Source organism: Coregonus clupeaformis, chromosome 17 (genome assembly GCF_020615455.1).
Source record: "Coregonus clupeaformis isolate EN_2021a chromosome 17, ASM2061545v1, whole genome shotgun sequence".
Taxonomy (NCBI): Eukaryota; Metazoa; Chordata; class Actinopteri; order Salmoniformes; family Salmonidae; genus Coregonus; species Coregonus clupeaformis.
Window position 1 is genome coordinate 24,984,139 of NC_059208.1, and position 19,573 is coordinate 25,003,711.

At 44.3% G+C, this 19,573-nt stretch overlaps 1 protein-coding gene across 3 annotated transcripts; it reads left to right on the top strand.

Moving 5' to 3' along the window:
- The first annotated feature begins 4,227 nt into the window (after positions 1-4,227).
- On the top strand, positions 4,228-16,761 carry LOC121586081 (TBC1 domain family member 31). Of its 3 annotated transcripts, none has more exons than XM_041902538.2 (22): positions 4,228-4,591; positions 4,807-4,953; positions 5,167-5,282; positions 5,500-5,678; positions 5,858-6,009; positions 6,188-6,347; positions 6,565-6,765; positions 6,927-7,088; positions 7,520-7,599; positions 7,880-8,026; positions 8,262-8,395; positions 8,588-8,721; positions 9,051-9,230; positions 12,424-12,656; positions 12,872-13,024; positions 13,503-13,638; positions 13,960-14,052; positions 14,285-14,425; positions 14,647-14,841; positions 15,167-15,320; positions 15,778-15,933; positions 16,159-16,761. In XM_041902538.2, exons 1-22 carry the CDS (start codon positions 4,518-4,520, stop codon positions 16,296-16,298), a joined length of 3,267 nt encoding a protein of 1,088 aa, XP_041758472.2. In that variant the 5' UTR covers positions 4,228-4,517; the 3' UTR covers positions 16,299-16,761. The 3 variants fall into 3 exon arrangements, with proteins under 3 accessions (XP_041758472.2, XP_041758473.2, XP_041758474.2); XM_041902539.2 differs by having other exon boundaries at positions 14,656-14,841; XM_041902540.2 differs by lacking the exon at positions 4,228-4,591 and having other exon boundaries at positions 4,897-4,958.
- Positions 16,762-19,573: the final 2,812 nt, after the last annotated feature.

Consider the following 19,573-nt stretch of genomic DNA (forward strand, 5'->3'; position numbering starts at 1 on the left):
TCCCCTTTGCATAGAGTTGATCAGGCTATTGATTGTGGCCTGTGAAATGTTGTCCCACTCCTCTTCAATGGCTGTGTGAAGTTGCTGGATATTGGCGGGAACTGGAACACACCGTTGTACACGTCGATCCAGAGAATCCCAAACGTGCTCAATGGGTGACGTGTGGTGAGTATGCAGGCCATGGAAGAACTGGGACATTTTCATCATCCAGGAATTGTGTACAGATCCTTGCGACATGAGGCCGTGCATTATCATGCTGAAACATGAGGTGATGGCGGCGGATGAATGGCAAGATAATGGGCCTCCGGATCTCATCATGGCATCTCTGTGCATTCAAATTGCCATTGATAAAATCTAATTGTGTTTGTTGTCTGTAGATTATGCCTGCCCATATCATTAGTTTATGCCTGCCTATACCATAACCCCACCGCCACAATGGGGCACTCTGTTCACAATGTTGACATCGGCAAACCGCTCGCCCATACGACATCATATACACTGTCTGCCATCTGCCCAGTACAGTTGAAACCGGGATTCATCCATTCATCCATCGAAGGTAAGCATTTGCCCACTGACGCCGGTTACAACGCCGAACTGCTGTCTGGTCAAGACCACAGGAGGTTGGTGGCACCTTAATTGGGGAGAACGGGCTCGTGGTAATGGCTGGTTCCCATGTGTTTGATGCCATTCCATTCGCTCGGTTCCAGCCATTATTATGAGCCGTCCTCCCCTCAGCAGCCTCCGCGGATCAAGACCCTGGTGAGGACGACGAGCACGCAGATGAGTTTCCCCTGAGCCGATTTCTGACAGTTTGTACAAAAATTATTTGGTTGTGCAAACCCACAGTTTCATCAGCTGTCCGGTGGCTGATCTCAGACAATCCTGTAGGTGAAGAAGACGGATGTGGAGTTCCTGGGCTGGCGTGGTTACACGTGGTTTGCGGTTGTGAGGCTGGTTGGAGGTACTGCCAAATTCTCAAAAGGCTTATGGTAGAGGAATTAAACATTAAATTCTCTGGCAACAGCTATGGTGGACATTCCTGCAGTCAGCATGCCAATAGCACGCTCCCTCAAAACTTTAGATGTCTGTGGCATTGTGTTGTGTGACAAAACTGCACATTTTAGAGTGGCCTTTTATTGTCTCCAGCACAGCTGTCAGGTGGATGGATTATCTTGGCAAAGAAGAAATGCTCACTAACAGGGATGTAAACAAATTTGTGCACAAAATATGAGAGAAATACGCTTTTTGCGAGTATGGATTTTTTTTTTTTCAGCTCATGCAACATGGGACCAACACTTTACATGTTGCATTTATATTTTTGTTCAGTGTAGTTAAGGGTTAAGGTTAGGGTAGGTGCTTTTAGCACTGTGGGTGTAGTATTTACATACAGTAGCATTGCTTTCAATTGTATTGGGTTGCACAAAAACATCCCGTGGGAAGCCAGAAGTTAAATAGAATTGCATTTGAACTTACTGTGCCGATGGGCAGGACGGTTGGTCATTATGGCTGGGGAATTTGATCTAAAGGATCGTATTATTAAACACACTTTCCAAACGTGGATCTGTTGTAGACCCACTTCTTCTCTAATTACCTAATGTCAAAATAAAAGTCCCCACACAAGGTTTTCCTTTTTTGTCCACATATTGTGCACGTGCAGGACTTTTATTTTGACATGAGGTCAGCAGAGAGGAAGTGGGTATACAACAGACCCACGTTTGGAAAGTCTGTTTAATAATATTATCATTTTAAGATATTTTGTCTCAATACAATTGAAAGCAACTCTGGTGTATGTAATTACACCAGCGTTGCTTAAAGTGCCAAGGTTTAGGGTAGGGACGTCCCAAGGGTTCCAGATAGCACTAACCTTTGCACAGCTAGCTAACAGTCAAATCAAATCAAATCAAATCAAATTTTATTGGTCACATGCGCCGAATACAACAGGTGCAGACATTACAGTGAAAAGCTTACTTACAGCCCTTAACCAACAGTGCATTTATTTTAAACAAAAAAAGTAAGAATAAAACAACAACAAAAAAAGTGTTGAGAAAAAAAGAGCAGAAGTAAAATAAAGTGACAGTAGGGAGGCTATATATACAGTAAAATAAAGTGACAGTAGGGAGGCTATATATACAGGGGGGTACCGTTGCAGAGTCAATGTGCGGGGGCACCGGCTAGTTGAGGTAGTTGAGGTAATATGTACATGTGGGTAGAGTTAAAGTGACTATGCATAGATACTTAACAGAGTAGCAGCAGCGTAAAAAGGATGGGGTGGGGGGGCAGTGCAAATAGTCCGGGTAGCCATGATTAGCTGTTCAGGAGTCTTATGGCTTGGGGGTAGAAGCTGTTGAGAAGTCTTTTGGACCTAGACTTGGCACTCCGGTACCCCTTGCCGTGCGGTAGCAGAGAGAACAGTCTATGACTAGGGTGGCTGGAGTCTTTGACAATTTTGAGGGCCTTCCTCTGACACCGCCTGGTATAGAGGTCCTGGATGGCAGGGAGCTTTGCCCCAGTGATGTACTGGGCCGTACGCACTACCCTCTGTAGTGCCTTGCGGTCAGAGGCCAAGCAGTTGCCATACCAGGCGGTGATGCAACCAGTCAGGATGCTCTCGATGGTGCAGCTGTAGAATTTTTTTGAGGATCTGAGGACCCATGCCAAATCTTTTTAGTCTCCTGAGGGGAATAGGCTTTGTCGTGCCCTCTTCACGACTGTCTTGGTGTGTTTGGACCATGATAGTTCGTTGGTGATGTGGACACCAAGGAACTTGAAGCTCTCAACCTGTTCCACTACAGCCCCGTCGATGAGAATGGGGGGCGTGCTCAGTCCTCTTTTTTTTCCTGTAGTCCACAATCATCTCCTTTGTCTTGGTCACGTTGAGGGAGAGGTTGTTGTCCTGGCACCACACGGCCAGATCTCTGACCTCCTCCCTATAGGCTGTCTCATCGTTGTCGGTGATCAGGCCTACCACTGTTGTGTCGTCGGCAAACTTAATGATGGTGTTGGAGTCGTGCCTGGCCATGCAGTCATGGGTGAACAGAGAGTACAGGAGGGGACTGAGCACGCACCCCTGAGGGGCCCCCGTGTTGAGGATCAGTGTGGCAGATGTGTTGTTACCTACCCTTACCACCTGGGGGCGGCCCGTCAGGAAGTCCAGGATCCAGTTGCAGAGGGAGGTGTTTAGTCCCAGGATCCTTAGCTTAGTGATGAGCTTAGAGGGCACTATGGTGTTGAATGCTGAGCTGTAGTCAATGAATAGCATTCTCACGTAGGTGTTCCTCTTGTCCAGGTGGGAAAGGGCAGTGTGGAGTGCGATAGCGATTGCATCATCTGTGGATCTGTTGGGGCGGTATGCAAATTGGAGTGGGTCTAGGGTTTCTGGGATTATGCTGTTGATGTGAGCCATGACCAGTCTTTCAAAGCACTTCATGGCTACAGACGTCAGTGCTACGGGTCGGTAGTCATTTAGGCAGGTTATCTTAGAGTTATTGGGCAAGGGGACTATGGTGGTCTGCTTGAAACATGTTGGTATTACAGACTCAGTCAGGGACATGTTGAAAATGTCAGTGAAGACACTTGCCAGTTGGTCAGCACATGCTCGGAGTACACGTCCTGGTAATCCGTCTGGCCCTGCGGCCTTGTGAATGTTGACCTGCTTAAGAGTCTTACTCACATCGGCTACGGAGAGCGTGATCACATAGTCGTCCGGAACAGCTGGTGCTCTCATGCATGCTTCAGTGTTGCTTGCCTCGAAGCGAGCATAGAAGTGGTTTAGCTCGTCTGGTAGGCTTGTGGTAGGCTTGTGTCACCCACAGAGAAGGAGCCACAACACATGAAAGGGGCGTTTTTTTTGCACTAGCACAGGCAAATAAGACAGGTGTCAAATACTGTAGCTAGCAACATACATTTGATACAGTATTGTATTGTGATCACCTTGAGAAAGTGTCCACCTAACATACTTTTTGCTAAACCAAAACTTGGCATGGCAGTGGTCATTGTCCACCTTCATGGCCTATGCTATGTTATCCACACCCCTTATAATTAGCAGTAATGACTATAGAACAATCACATTTATGAGTTTTTTCTCTATTCTACCCTTTTAACTGCGGTGAATCTACACAGGGAGGTTTCAAATCGCAAATCCTCAAATGTAACCTATTTGATCCTAGAGAACTCGAATACCCATCATTACTGCTACTGTTTACATGCCATTCGTGACGTCAGTCAAGAAGCGACAACATAACCGCTGACAACTTTCTAACTGAAGACAGATTTATAATTACGGCTTTCATTTGAGTTTTGTTCTCGAGAAATCATTTAGCGCGATGTTGATTGCTCGATAATATGCTTGTGAATGTTCTTCTTGCGATTGGAGACTAGCAATAACGTGTTCTTTCAAATTTCGGGCTGTACAGACTGGTATCAGGCCAGCCGGCTAGCTAATCAACTATGATTTAGTTAGCACTGCTAGCTTGCTAGATCCAAACGTATCATATCTCCAATTCTGCTCATTAAAAAAAATGCAGACGACCGACATTGGCAACAAGGAGGAAGGAAAAGTATGGCATCGAAAACCAACACCAAGTAATACAGGGTAGGTAGTTTCAAAGGATAACGTTCGCTCATAACCCACTTGTTGAGTCTCCATCATCTTGTGATAGTGAAGCCTGGCTGTTGAGTGTTTTTGATCGTAAACGAGAGATGATTGTTATTGTCTATTTCTGCATCTTAAATAGAAGCTGTGCTTTGCATTATTGTCTAGAGGTGCATCTTGTATGTTGCCCATAATAACAGTTTTTGCTTTAACAGGGTCATGGTCACAGTGATTCGCAGTGCAGCTGCCTACCAGTCCAAAACAGTCCGCTTCCTTCATGTCACCTTTGACACTACAGGGGACTCTTTCCTGGCTGGAGACCACCATGGGAATATTTATGCCTTTGACATCACCAGAAACAGGTGTGGTATGTCACACCGTCACTGTCAACACCACAATATTGCATCGTGTAACGGTGTGAAATGGCTAGCTAGTTAGCGGTGCGCGCTAGTAGCGTTTCAATCGGTGACGTCACTCTCTCTGAGACCTTGAAGTAGTTGTTTCATTGCATCGCAATACTCTTACTGATGCAGGCCGTGCTCATACCTGTTCTGTCCTGTTCTGTCTCTCTCCAGGTTTAGACTTGTTCAGAAAACCGGTCAAGCATGCACTGCCTTGGCTTTCAACTTGCGCAGAACAACGGAATTCTTGGTTGCTCTTGCAGACTACTCCATCAAGTGCTTTGACAAAGGTATGACTCCCTACATTGCTGCTTAATTGTTTTCCAAAAGGTTAGGAACTGATTAGCTGATTGAGGAGGGTAAAGTCATCTTCTGTGGTATATTGGCCCGTATACCCAAACTTCCAGTACATTGAAAGACCAATGATTCCATCAGATAATGGAGTTTTTGGTGGGTGTTTGCCAATTGGAACAATAAACTGATTGATTGTTTGTTTGATTCCATCAGATACGAAGCAGCTGGTGAGCTGGATGCGGGGTCACGAGGGGGCGGTATCCTCCGTGTCGGTCCATGGCTCTGGCCGCTACGCCATCACTACATCAGCTGACACGGCTCAGCTCTGGGACCTAGACACCTTCCAGAGGAAGAGGAAACTCAATGTCCGTCAATCTGTCGGCATACAGAGGGTTAGATCATTTAGATTTACAGAACAGAATCATTTCATTTTTCAGATGAGACAATACAATGAATACATAATGGCAAAATTCATATAGTGCCTTTTATATTTTACATTTTGTAGAACTCTAAACAATTTATCTGAATTTGTGAAAATTCATTTGAACTGTGTGTGTGTTCTTTTTTCTAGGTGTTCTTTCTTCCTCTGAGTAACACCATCCTCAGCTGTTTCAACGATGACTCCATCTTTGCCTGGGAGAGTGACACGTTGTTCTGCAAATACCAGCTGCCTGTTCCTGATGATGGACCCAGGATACACTACAAGGCATTTGCAGTCACACGGTGTGTGTGTGTGTGTGTGTTTTTGAAAGGTTGAGTGGAAGTGGAAGTCTAATGTACAAAAGTGTGTCTGTCTGTGGGGTTATGACTATTACAGATAAGCCCTGATAAGTCCTGAACAACAAAACAGATAGTCAGTACCAGTGATGTCTTCCTAAAACCGTCTGTGTTCTCATCACAGTGATGGGAAGACATTGGCTGCAGGGGGAAGATCCAACCTTCTCCATCTGTGGTGTCTGGACACCAGGCAGCTGCTTAGAGTGGTCCAGATGCCTCCTAAGGTCCGCTCTGTCAGACAGCTGGAGTTCCTACCAGACAGCTTCGACGGTGGGGCCAGCCAGGTATGTATTTATTCATTCTATTTATTGATCATTTATTTAACCAAGGAAGTCACATTGAGTTTTACATCTCTTTTTCAAGTGAGCTCTTGCCAAGGAAGCAGCCAATGTACAGCCAATGCTATCTGATACTGATGTTTTTTTGGAGAACATGCTTTATTTGTCTCGGTGGTTGGTCTCAGACAAGTAAATTAGAAAACATTTTGTTTTTGTTCTTCAGACTCTTGGGGTGCTGAGTCAGGATGGTATGATGCGTTTCATCAACATCCAGACCTGCAAGTTGATCTTTGACATCGGATCCCATGATGACGCCATCACCTCAGCCACCGTCAGTCCCAACGGACGCCATATTGTCACTATAATGGACAACGGCAGCCTGAACATCTACAGTGTTCAGTGTCTGACCCAGGACTACAACAAGGTAGCAATAATCAGAATTATTAGAAAGGCAGTTAATCTGATAAGTCTCCTTGAATTTTGCTAAATGACACAGGCAGCTTTGTTTAATCTGTGTAATTGTTAGATTAGCACACATCAATCATGTTTCTGCCTTCCCCTGAGCCTCTCGCCATCTTCTCCTAGCCTCCTCCGCCCCTGGTCAAAGTGGTGTCTGGTGGAGCGTGTTCTGCTCTGACGATGAAGGTGAAGTCAGAAGCTGTCCAGCGGCCGGCAAAAACCTCCGGTCGACGGGTCAAGACCAAAGTCCTTAGGCCTCCAGCTGTCCCTATGACAGAGGATAAAGAGGTACATATGTAGGATCTTCATTTGATCACTCTTTTGTTGCGCAACAGGAAATGCAAACGTATATTCAAGGTTTTAAAAGGCTTCTAAAGTTAGTAATTTCCACTTAAAAATGTCAGACTTTAACCACTACACAAAATGTCCATTAATTAAATAATAATTAAATAATAATAATAATTTTCCTTCTGTAGCAAACTGCCTCAAATTAAGATGGTACATCTGTAGAGCATACAGAAACACATGGCAGACAGAAGCATAGATACTGGTATAATCTCATAGTCACCGTATAATAGCATGACCTTATTTATTTCTCTTCTCTGGTCAGGAGACACGCTGTCTGATGATTTCAGCATTGGTTTTCCTCATCCAGATTTTGAATGATGTTCTTTTGAATCAAGTGAGGCATTCAACTGATTGTGGATTTGCTTTTTCAGAATGAACTGCCTGACGGTCTAAACAAGAAGAGGCTTGTGGTGTTACTGAAGGCATTTGGAGAATATCCAGCTAAATACAGGTAACTAGCTACAAATCAGGAATCGGGGCCAAGGTGTCACAGTTTAACGAGGGGCAGCAACATACAATCTGCTCCTTATACACTACAGTACATGGACTCCATTATGATGATCTTATACACTACAGTACATGGACTCTATTATGATGATCTTATACACAACAGTACATGGACTCCATTATGATGATCTTATACACTACAGTACATGGACTCCATTATGATGATCTTATACATTACAGTACATGGACTCCATTATGATGATCTTGTGTTTATTTCTCCTCAGGATGTTTGTGTGGAGGTCCCTCCTGCGTCTGCCAGAGAACCACGCAGCCTTCAGCAGTCTGACCGATAAAGGCCTGCACTCTGCCTACCTCAGTATCCAGGAGCGATACCCCATCAAGAGCCATAAACTGCAGCGGGGACTACAAAGGTATAAATACCACTTACCTGGCTGGCATATAGGCCTGCTGTCATAATGGCCTGGCATGGGCAGGTTCAGATGATCTGGAACTATTAATATTAGGAGTTAATGGTCCTTCAATTTTTATCAAAAAGTCCTAGATTATTAGTTATTGTGGGTATATCTGACAATGCTGTCATTTCTATGAATCATGATGGGTATATCTGACAGTTCTGTCATTTCCATCTCTTGTCCGCCTACACAGAGTGTTGTCTGCTCTAGCCCACTGGGCGGCCATCTTTGGAGAGACGGACTACCTCCCTCTGGTGGCATTTCCCTTCGTCAAGCTCTTCCAGAACAACCCACTGCTCTGTTTTGAAGTGGTCGCCACCATTATAGGTTCTGGACATACAGTACTAGAAACTATATAATGTTTCACTTGTCCTTTCATGTTGGCCCTGTTTGCTATCTTAGAGTTGCTGAATATTTGTCACTTTTTCAGTTTGCTTTTCATGTACCTTGTTTATGTAACTTTGTTGATGCACTTTGGTTGGAAAATAGGATATCAACAGTTTTGTTTGTCCTTTCCAGTGAACTGGTGCCAGCACTGGTTTGAATACTTCCCCAACCCCCCTCTCAACGTACTGAGCATGGCAGAGAATGTTCTGGCTCACCATGACAAGGAACTGCTGCAGCACCTCATCGACTGTGGAGTCACCTCTCAGGTGAGACTACCAGGAGATCTCTTTTTAAACTCTTTACAACTTTATTGTAATGACACAAGTATTGTATGATTGTTTTTTATTTGCTCCCACAAACAAGAGTTCAGTGATATACATTTTCTACTGTTGTTCTTCCGTGGCCAGCTCCTGTGCCAAGTTGGATGTGCGTATAACAGGTTTTACTAGTATTGAATGGTGCATCATTTCCTCCTCTCCCTCTCTCCTCCAGCTGTACGTCTGGCCCCTGTTAGAGACTCTGTTCTCTGAGATGTTGACCAAAGACAGGTGGCTGTACCTCTTTAATAACCTCTCTCACTCCCTCTCTCCTCCAGCTGTACGTCTGGCCCCTGTTAGAGACTCTGTTCTCTGAGGTGCTGACCAGAGATGAGTGGCTCAAACTGTTTGACAACGTCTTCTCTAACCATCCTGCCTTCCTATTGGTTTCTGTGGTCTCCTATGTCACCTGCTGCCGCGCTCCACTACTGGTCTGCAGCCACAAAGAGGACTTTGAGGTAAGATATTTTATATAAACCATGGGAAGGTTTGAGGTAAGATGTTTTTATATAAACCATGGGAAGGGACACTTTCATAGGTTAGGCCCTTTCTATGACTTAATGTTATGACTATATGCTACTATGTATGTTGTCATGACTACTGCGCCAGTCTCAGAATTGTATATTAAGCATGAATATTGAATAACAGAACATTATTTGCATCCTTTTAACATTGTTACTCTACTCTAATTTATTAGGTGTTCACAGCAAAGCTGCATTTAATTTTTGACATGGTCAAATAACCCAAGCATAGATGCTAAATTTTTCTCTTCAAATTTGGCACACGTAAACTATAAGCCATGACTAACTTGATCAAAAAGAATGGCACTAATTGACCTATAGGTGGCAAGGTTATAAGCAGTCTCACTTATATAATAATATAATATGCCATTTAGCAGACGCTTTTATCCAAAGCGACTTACAGTCATGCGTGCATACAGTTTTGTGTATGGGTGGTCCCGGGGATTGAACCCACTACCTTGGCGTTACAAGCGCCGTGCTCTACCAGCTGAGCTACAGAGGACCACTTAATCCCTAATATCCGTCGCCCCGTTTGACCAACCTTTTCTTGGCCAGGGACCCCCTCCCAGGAACCCCCATCATACGTTAGCAAAAAAATGTAATGCATATGTCATGTTTTATCATCAGGTGAATAATAATGGCAAAGAGAAGTAATCAACATTTTCAAATGAATAGATTTGGTAAATAGTTTTTCATTATTTTGACCTCTCCAGATTATACAGTGGGGAAAAAAAGTATTTAGTCAGCCACCAATTGTGCAAGTTCTCCCACTTAAAAAGATGAGAGAGGCCTGTAATTTTCATCATAGGTACACGTCAACTATGAGACAAATTGAGAAGAAAAAAATCCAGAAAATCACATTGTAGGATTTTTTATGAATTTATTTGCTAATTATGGTGGAAAATAAGTATTTAGTCACCTACAAACAAGCAAGATTTCTGGCTCTCACAGACCTGTAACTTCTTCTTTAAGAGGCTCCTCTGTCCTCACTCGTTACCTGTATTAATGGCACCGGTTTGAACTTGTTATCAGTATAAAAGACACCTGTCCACAACCTCAAACAGTCACACTCCAAACTCCACTATGGCCAAGACCAAAGAGCTGTCAAAGGACACCAGAAACAAAATTGTAGACCTGCACCAGGCTGGGAAGACTGAATCTGCAATAGGTAAGCAGCTTGGTTTGAAGAAATCAACTGTGGGAGCAATTATTAGGAAATGGAAGACATACAAGACCACTGATAATCTCCCTCGATCTGGGGCTCCACGCAAGATCTCACCCCGTGGGGTCAAAATGATCACAAGAACGGTGAGCAAAAATCTCAGAACCACACGGGGGGACCTAGTGAATGACCTGCAGAGAGCTGTGACCAAAGTAACAAAGCCTACCATCAGTAACACACTACGCCGCCAGGCACTCAAATCCTGCAGTGCCAGACGTGTCCCCCTGCTTAAGCCAGTACATGTCCAGGCCCGTCTGAAGTTTGCTAGAGTGCATTTGGATGATCCAGAAGAGGATTGGGAGAATGTCATATGGTCAGATGAAACCAAAATATAACTTTTTGGTAAAAACTCAACTTATGTTTGGAGGACAAAGAATGCTGAGTTGCATCCAAAGAACACCATACCTACTGTGAAGCATGGGGGTGGAAACATCATGCTTTGGGGCTGTTTTTCTGCAAAGGAACCAGGACGACTGATCCGTGTAAAGGAAAGAATGAATCGTGATATTTTGAGTGAAAACCTCCTTCCATCAGCAAGGGCATTGAAGATGAAACGTGGCTGGGTCTTTCAGCATGACAATGATCCCAAACACACCGCCCGGGCAACGAAGGAGTGGCTTCGTAAGAAGCATTTCAAGGTCCTGGAGTGGCCTAGCCAGTCTCCAGATCTCAACCCCATAGAAAATCTTTGGAGGGAGTTGAAAGTCTGTGTTGCCCAGCGACAGCCCCAAAACATCACTGCTCTAGAGGAGATCTGCATGGAGGAATGGGCCAAAATACCAGCAACAGTGTGTGAAAACCTTGTGAAGACTTACAGAAAACGTTTGACCTGTGTCATTGCCAACAAAGGGTATATAACAAAGTATTGAGAAACTTTTGTTATTGACCAAATACTTATTTTCCACCATAATTTGCAAATAAATTCATTAAAAATCCTACAATGTGATTCTCTGGATTTTTTTTTTCTCATTTTGTCTGTCATAGTTGACGTGTACCTATGATGAAAATTACAGGCCTCTCTCATCTTTTTAAGTGGGAGAACTTGCACAATTGGTGGCTGACTAAATACTTTTTTCCCCCACTGTATTTGGAAGAGGAAGTGTAAACTTCTAAAACCTATGTCAGATATTCCGCTAAGTGTAATGGGCTCCAATGACTGTAATTTGCTCAATATTAGGAGTTGAGAAATAAAGTTGACGTCATTAGAATGAAGATATTCTCCTCTTTTCTACTGTAGGTATGTCATTCAAAATGTGTTCAGCCCCAGTTGAATACCCCTGACTTGGAACTTTGTATGTAGGTGTCTTCCTCATGCTGAACAAATTTGCCTCAAGGACCCATCAAAGCACTATCACATGAGTCGATACTTGCACTGTTCTCATGGCAGGTCTGCCGGTATGGACTAACAGGAGTTACTTTTTGTTGCAGGTTAAGAGAACTTACGCAGCAGGTTAGGAGAATTAACATGGCAGGTTAGGAAAATTAGGTTAAGGGTTAGGGTTAGCTAAAATGCTATAGACTTTCGCAACTCTTAACATATCTATCTACAACCAGGCCTGCCCTGAGAACAGTCTTGGTTTCCACTAATGTGATTCTGCCATAAGGTCCGTCAGGATAGATTTTGAGAGATGGCTGAGTTATTGATCAATCCTTAGTAAATCCACTCCACAATGGCCTGTCAACTTCAAACTTTTTAGGGTCATCAAAGACATTACCATGATGAACCATGTTAAGTTGGCATTGATATATAAAACATTTTAATTAAAAAAAGGAAACAATGAACAAGGTGTTCTTTCTGCCATCTTGTGAACCCTGTTCATTGCTGCTTGCAGCTACAGTATATTTACATTCTTGTCCATAAAGGGAAAATGCACACTTTTGATTCTCTCTCTCGCTCCTTCCCCCCAGTATTTCTTCCACCACCGTAACAACCTGGACATCAGCTCCATGATAAAGGAGACATACAGGCTGATGGAGAGCACCCCAGCAGACATCCACCCTAGGACCATGCTGGCTGACTTTCAGCCTCTGACCAGGGGACAGTACCCTGTCTTCAACAAGTACCCCACCTACATAGTGGAATACCAGTCTCAGGAGAGAGAGAGGATACGCCAGCAGGAGGTGGAGTACCTCAGAGAGAGGTCAGATTATATAATTATCACCTTGTCCTTTCTGTGGCATTCTAGAACACTGGCAAAGAAAATAAGGTTCACACAAAGTAAACTCTAATATCTTATGTCTGTTTTTTCTTGCAGTAGCAGGGGGAAAAGCTTGACACGAACGTTTCGGTCAAAGCCTTCTTCGGTGTTTGTGTCAAAGAACAGTGTCAGATGTGTGTGTGTGTGTGTCTCTCCAGGCAGGCGGTGCAGGAGCTGCGTGCGGAGGCGGTTCAGAGGCAGGCTGAGGACGAGGCGTGGTACACCCAGCAGGAGTTACTGCAGCAGGCTGAGGAGAAACGCAGGGACGTCCTACAGCAGGAGGAGAGGAAGCTGGCTGAACAGAGAACCAGGTCAGAGAACAGACATACATACAGTCATCTATGTACACCAATTTATTATATCAATCATTCACCCTCCAAGCCAGAATTGTGCATGCATCATGTAGGAGCATTCAGTCGGCATCCTCAGAAGGAAGTGCATTCTCGCGTAATATCACACTCAACATGACACTCCGATTTACATAGTTATTGATCCTCATAAATGACTTGGTAGAAGCCCATTAAATGTGATGTCACCAATTAAGCTGAAATAGACTTGAGTTCCCTGGTCCAAGGTTCATTTATCGAACAGTCTGTAATGTGTCCCCAGCTTAGTCTAACAAACAGTCTGTAATGTGTCTCCAGGTTAGTCTCTCTGACAGTCTGTAATGTGTCTCCAGGTTAGTCTCTCTGACAGTCTGTAATGTGTCCCCAGCTTAGTCTAACAAACAGTCTGTAATGTGTCTCCAGGTTAGTCTCTCTGACAGTCTGTAATGTGTCCCATCTCCAGGTTAACAGCCATGAAGCGTGAGTTGAAGGTGAAGGAGCTCCAGCTGATGGATGCGGCCAGGAGACGCTTCCTGAAACACCAGCAGGACCAGAGACTGACTGAACTACACAGACTGGACGACCAGATACAGAGGAAGGTCTGTTTTCACTTCAGGCACCGGCCTGTGTTTTAATATTGAAAGGAAGAGATGCATTCTTTCAACCATCGTTTTATTTTGTGTGTAATGTGATGGTGTTTACATGTACTATACTGTATATAATGGGGTGTCTATGTACTATACTGTATATAATGGTGTTTATATGTACTCTACTGTATTTATTGGTGTTTATATGCACTATACTGTATATAATGGTGTTTATATGCACTATACTGTATATAATGGTGTTTATATGTACTATACTGTATATAATTGGCTGTCTATATGTACTCTACTGTATGGTGTGTTTGTTGGGGTCAGATGAACACCAGAGACCAGGAGACGGCAGCAGCAGTACAGGATATAGAAGTCAGACAGATGGAGCTGGAAGCACAGAGACGCCTGTTTGAACTGGTCAGTGGCTCTAAGGTTATCTACTTGATAATCAGCATTGTGCACAGACCTGCCCCTGAGTCAAACACTTATCCTGTCATCCTGACATTTTCACCACATTGTATTCCTTGCAGCATAAAGTTAAGACACCGCATATCATTTAACATTGGCCATTTGAACGATATCCAGCTACAGTATGGCTTGGTCTTCATTCACCAGACAGTGATGTCATGATGTAATCCTTGTGTCGTAGCAACTGTCCAAGGAGCAGGTGCGTGTGACTCAGGAGGTGAGAGCAGAGGTGGACACCAGGAGACACAGGTCAGAGGTCGAGGAGACCACCTTCCAACACCTCCTTAACAACGACACTGACATCAGCCTGGGAACCAAGAAGGTAAGCATTCGTCTTCTGCATACTTCCAGAGACTGAATATAGTATAATAAGAAGATCTGGGGAGGGGGTATTAAAACATTATATTACAATTATTCCGATTTGTGACAGCTGCACAAAAGGAAAATATTCATATCTGTCACGGACCTGAATGGATTAAAGAAGCTCTCTCAGATAGGGGTACTGCGTTCAACAGATGGAGACTGACCTCCTCCCTGTCTCAGGTTCTACAGGAGTGTCTAGCCGAAGCAGGCCAGCTGGGAGTGGACACAGAGTGGCAGGCTGAGGTGATGAGGCGTCTAGACCAGGAGGATGCAGACCAAGACAGACACTACCACCAGCTGGCTGGACTACACAGAGAGACCCACACCAAGGAGGAGCAGCTAGTCAACATCATGAAGGACATGGAGGGACAGGGGGTAGGACGAGAGATGATCATGTTGTGTAGGCTATATGATGTCTGTGGTAACAATAGTAGAGGAGGCTATATACAGTAGGTTATTGAGGGTCATTGTCAACAAGTCCTATTAGTTACTGTACCTGTTGATGAACTGTACCTTGATCAACTGAATGCTCTTACACTGGGCGGGCTAGTGTCATTGATTTACAGTGGGAGGAGGTGGTGTGTTCAGTGGGAGGAGGGGGTGTATATTACATTGTTGTGTTTCAGTGGGAAGAGGTGGTGTATATTACATTGTGTGTTTCAGTGGGAAGAGGTGGTGTATATTACATTGTGTGTTTCAGTGGGAAGAGGTGGTGTCTCAGAAGGCCCAGCTAGAGGAGGAGAGGCAGGCTGCAGCCACAGCTGAGGCCAACAGGAGAGCCTTCCTCAGCCAGGAGGAAGAGGAGACGGAGCAGCACAGAGACAACCTCCGCAGGAGCCAAGACCACTCACTCAGTGAGCCCAGCACCATAGAAATACATGTTGTAGGACAGACATTCTTCTGTGTTGTGAAGAGAGTAGGCAGATGGGTCCACTCTAGACATTATATTTCTATCTGCTACATGCTGAGCATTCTACCCCACCACCTACACTACAGTCCTATCACCTAATGTTGCAGTATGCTTTTTATTCATACCAACATACACCACAACAATGACAGAAGGGTACAAATAGGCAATGGTTAATGTTGAAGGTTTCAGTGTTCCTCTAAGCCAATGGTTAATGTTGAAGGTTTCAGTGTTCCTCTAAGCCAATGGTTAATGTTGAAGGTTTCAGTGTTCCTCTAAGCCAATGGTTAATGTTGAAGGTTTCAGTGTTCCTCTAAGCCAATGGTTAATGTTGAAGGTTTCAGTGTTCCTCTAAGGCAGGCAGTGTATGGCGTGTTGGTGACTAATAGAGAATGTTTTGGCAGGTCAACAGTGGGAGATGAGAGCCAGGTCTCCGTGCTCCACTAGAGGCCTGCTTCCCAAACCTGTTGCTTCTCCTGCTCCTGGTCAGTCTCAACAACGTCACAGTCCCAACAACATCTGTCTAAACAACCAGTCCACCTCAGACGACTCCACTAGCTGTGAGTATTGCTGGCTGTCCCTATCACATTCACTGTTTACACCACTGCATTTAAAGTTAGGTTAGTCAGATCTGTACTCCATAAGAAAATATCAAAAGATTTCAGATCTACCAAGACATTATTCAGTGTTCCCAATGTGCCCGTTCCCACTGTAATCTTGCTGAGTGTAGATCCATACAGTAAGACCCTGACCCTGATGAGTCCTGTGGTATCTTGTTTTCTCAGTCTCTCTGGACCGGGGTCGAGGGGAGCTGGACTGCAGAGAGAGGGAGTTGATGCAGGACATCAGAGAGCTGCGGCAGAAACTGGCGGCCCGTGCCAAAAACTCCAACTCTACCACCTCACACTCCCCTGTCTCACAGTGACCACAACACACACACACCATCTCTCAGGTGTCAGCTGTGCCTTTTTGTTTTGCATATCTAGACTTGAAAACGAAACTGAAATGTTTTGTGGTTTTCTGCTCATTTATCATTTTGAAAGAAGATGCTGATGTTATTTGATTTAAGGAACAGCTGTCCACTAACCACAACCCTGGTGGTCACTAGCCAATGAAAACATTCCATGGTCTTAATGAGGTTTGTAGCAAAACCCTCTCCTGTGTGCATTTTAAAGTGTATTTATATTATGTTATTTAAGTTGTTTTAAATGTTTTTTTAAGTATTGTTGAATCAACTTTGAGTCATTTAATCTCTGCCATGTTGACTAGTTTAAGTCTTTGCCAGACTATACTCACCAGTCGTGCTTTGGTCTGATGGTAAATTATGGCTTGCTTACCTCAGCATAGGTATCCAGGTAATTATCCTTTAATAAAGCCTTAGCAAATTGTATTTGTCAGATGCTTCGTAAACAACCGGTGTGGACTAACTTACTCACAGGCCCTTCCCAACAATGCAGAGAGAAAGAAAATTGAGAAATAATAGAAAAGTAAAACAAGTTATAATAAATACACAATGAGTAATGATAACTTACGTACCAGTACCGAGTTGATGTGCAAGGGTACGAGGTACAGTGGGGGAAAAAAGTATTTAGTCAGCCACCAATTGTGCAAGTTCTCCCACTTAAAAAGATGAGAGAGGCCTGTAATTTTCATCATAGGTACACGTCAACTATGACAGACAAATTGAGAAAAAAAATTCCAGAAAATCACATTGTAGGATTTTTAATGAATTTATTTGCAAATGATGGTGGAAAATAAGTATTTGGTCACCTACAAACAAGCAAGATTTCTGGCTCTCACAGACCTGTAACTTCTTCTTTAAGAGGCTCATCTGTCCTCCACTTGTTACCTGTATTAATGGCACCTGTTTGAACTTGTTATCAGTATAAAAGACACCTGTTCACAACCTCAAACAGTCACACTCCAAACTCCACTATGGCGAAGACCAAAGAGCTGTCAAAGGACACCAGAAACAAAATTGTAGACCTGCACCAGGCTGGGAAGACTGAATCTGCAATAGGTAAGCAGCTTGGTTTGAAGAAATCAACTGTGGGAGCAATTATTAGGAAATGGAAGACATACAAGACCACTGATAATCTCCCTCGATCTGGGGCTCCACGCAAGATCTCACCCCGTGGGGTCAAAATGATCACAAGAACGGTGAGCAAAAATCCCAGAACCACACGGGGGGACCTAGTGAATGACCTGCAGAGAGCTGGGACCAAAGTAACAAAGCCTACCATCAGTAACACACTACGCCGCCAGGGACTCAAATCCTGCAGTGCAAGACGTGTCCCCCCTGCTTAAGCCAGTACATGTCCAGGCCCGTCTGAAGTTTGCTAGAGTGCATTTGGATGATCCAGAAGAGGATTGGGAGAATGTCATATGAAACCAAAATAGAACTTTTTGGTAAAAACTCAACTCGTCGTGTTTGGAGGACAAATAATGCTGAGTTGCATCCAAAGAACACCATACCTACTGTGAAGCATGGGGGTGGAAACATCATGCTTTGGGGCTGTTTTTCTGCAAAGGGACCAGGACGACTGATCCGTGTAAAGGAAAGAATGAATGGGGCCATGTATCGTGAGATTTTGAGTGAAAACCTCCTTCCGTCAGCAAGGGCATTGAAGATGAAACGTGGCTGGGTCTTTCAGCATGACAATGATCCCAAACACACCGCCCGGGCAACGAAGGAGTGGCTTCGCATCTGAAGCATTTCAAGGTCCTGGAGTGGCCTAGCCAGTCTCCAGATCTCAACCCCATAGAAAATCTTTGGAGGGAGTTGAAAGTCTGTGTTGCCCAGCGACAGCCCCAAAACATCACTGCTCTAGAGGAGATCTGCATGGAGGAATGGGCCAAAATACCAGCAACAGTGTGTGACAACCTTGTGAAGACTTACAGAAAACGTTTGACCTGTGTCATTGCCAACAAAGGGTATATAACAAAGTATTGAGAAACTTTTGTTATTGACCAAATACTTATTTTCCACCATAATTTGCAAATAAATTCATAAAAAATCCTACAATGTGATTTTCTGGATTTTTGTTCCTCATTTTGTCTGTCCTAGTTGACTTGTTCCTATGATGAAAATTACAGGCCTCTCTCATCTTTTTAAGTGGGAGAACTTGCACAATTGGTGGCTGACTAAATACTTTTTTTCCCCACTGTAATTGAGGTAGATATGTACATATAACTTGGAATACATTGACCGATAATAAACAGTAGCAGCAGCAAATGTGATGAGACAAAGTTAGTGCAAAAAGGCTCAGATAGTCCGGGTAGCTATTTGGTTAACTATTTAACTAACTATTTAGCAGTCTTATGTTTTGGGGGTAGAAGCTGTTCAGGGACCTACTGGTTCCAGACTTAGTGCATCAGTACTGCTTGCAGTGCGGTAGAAGAGAGAACAGTCTATGACTTGGGTGGCTGGAGTCTTTTTTTTAGGGCCTTCCTCTGACACCACCTGGTAGAGAGGTCCTGGATGGAAGGGAGCTCGGCCTCAGTGATGTAGTGGTCTGTACGCACTACCCTCTGTAGCACCTTGCAGTTGGATTCCACCAAGCAGTTGCCATACCAAGCGGAGGCGTGCTCGGCCCTCCATTTCCTGTAGTCCACGGTCAGCTCCTTTATCTTGCTGACGTTGAGGGAGATGTTCTTGTTCTGGCACCACACTTCCAGGTCTCTGATATCCTCCCTATAGGCTGTCTCATAGTCATCGGTGATCAGGTCTACTACCGCTGTGTCGTCGACAAATCTAATGATGGTGTTGGAGTGGAATTGGAGTGGGTTCAGGTTGCCTGGGATGATGGTGTTGATTTTTTTTATTTTACCTTTATTTAACTAGGCAAGTCAGTTAAGAACAAATTCTTATTTACAATGACGGCCTACACCGGCCAAACCCGGACGACGCTGGGCCAATTGTGCGCCGCCCTATGGGACTCCCAATCACGGCCGGTTGTGATATAGCCTGGAATCGAACCAGGGGGTCTGTAGTGACGCCTCAAGCACTGAGATGCAGTGCCTTAGACCGCTGCGCCACTCGGGAGCCCATGACCAGCCTTTCACAGCCTTTCATGGCTACAGATGTGAGTGCTACGGGGCGATGGTCATTTAGACAGGTAGACAGGTAACCTTGGCGTTCTTGGGCACAGGGACTATGGTGGTCTGCTTGAAACATGTAGGTATTACAGACTGGGTCAG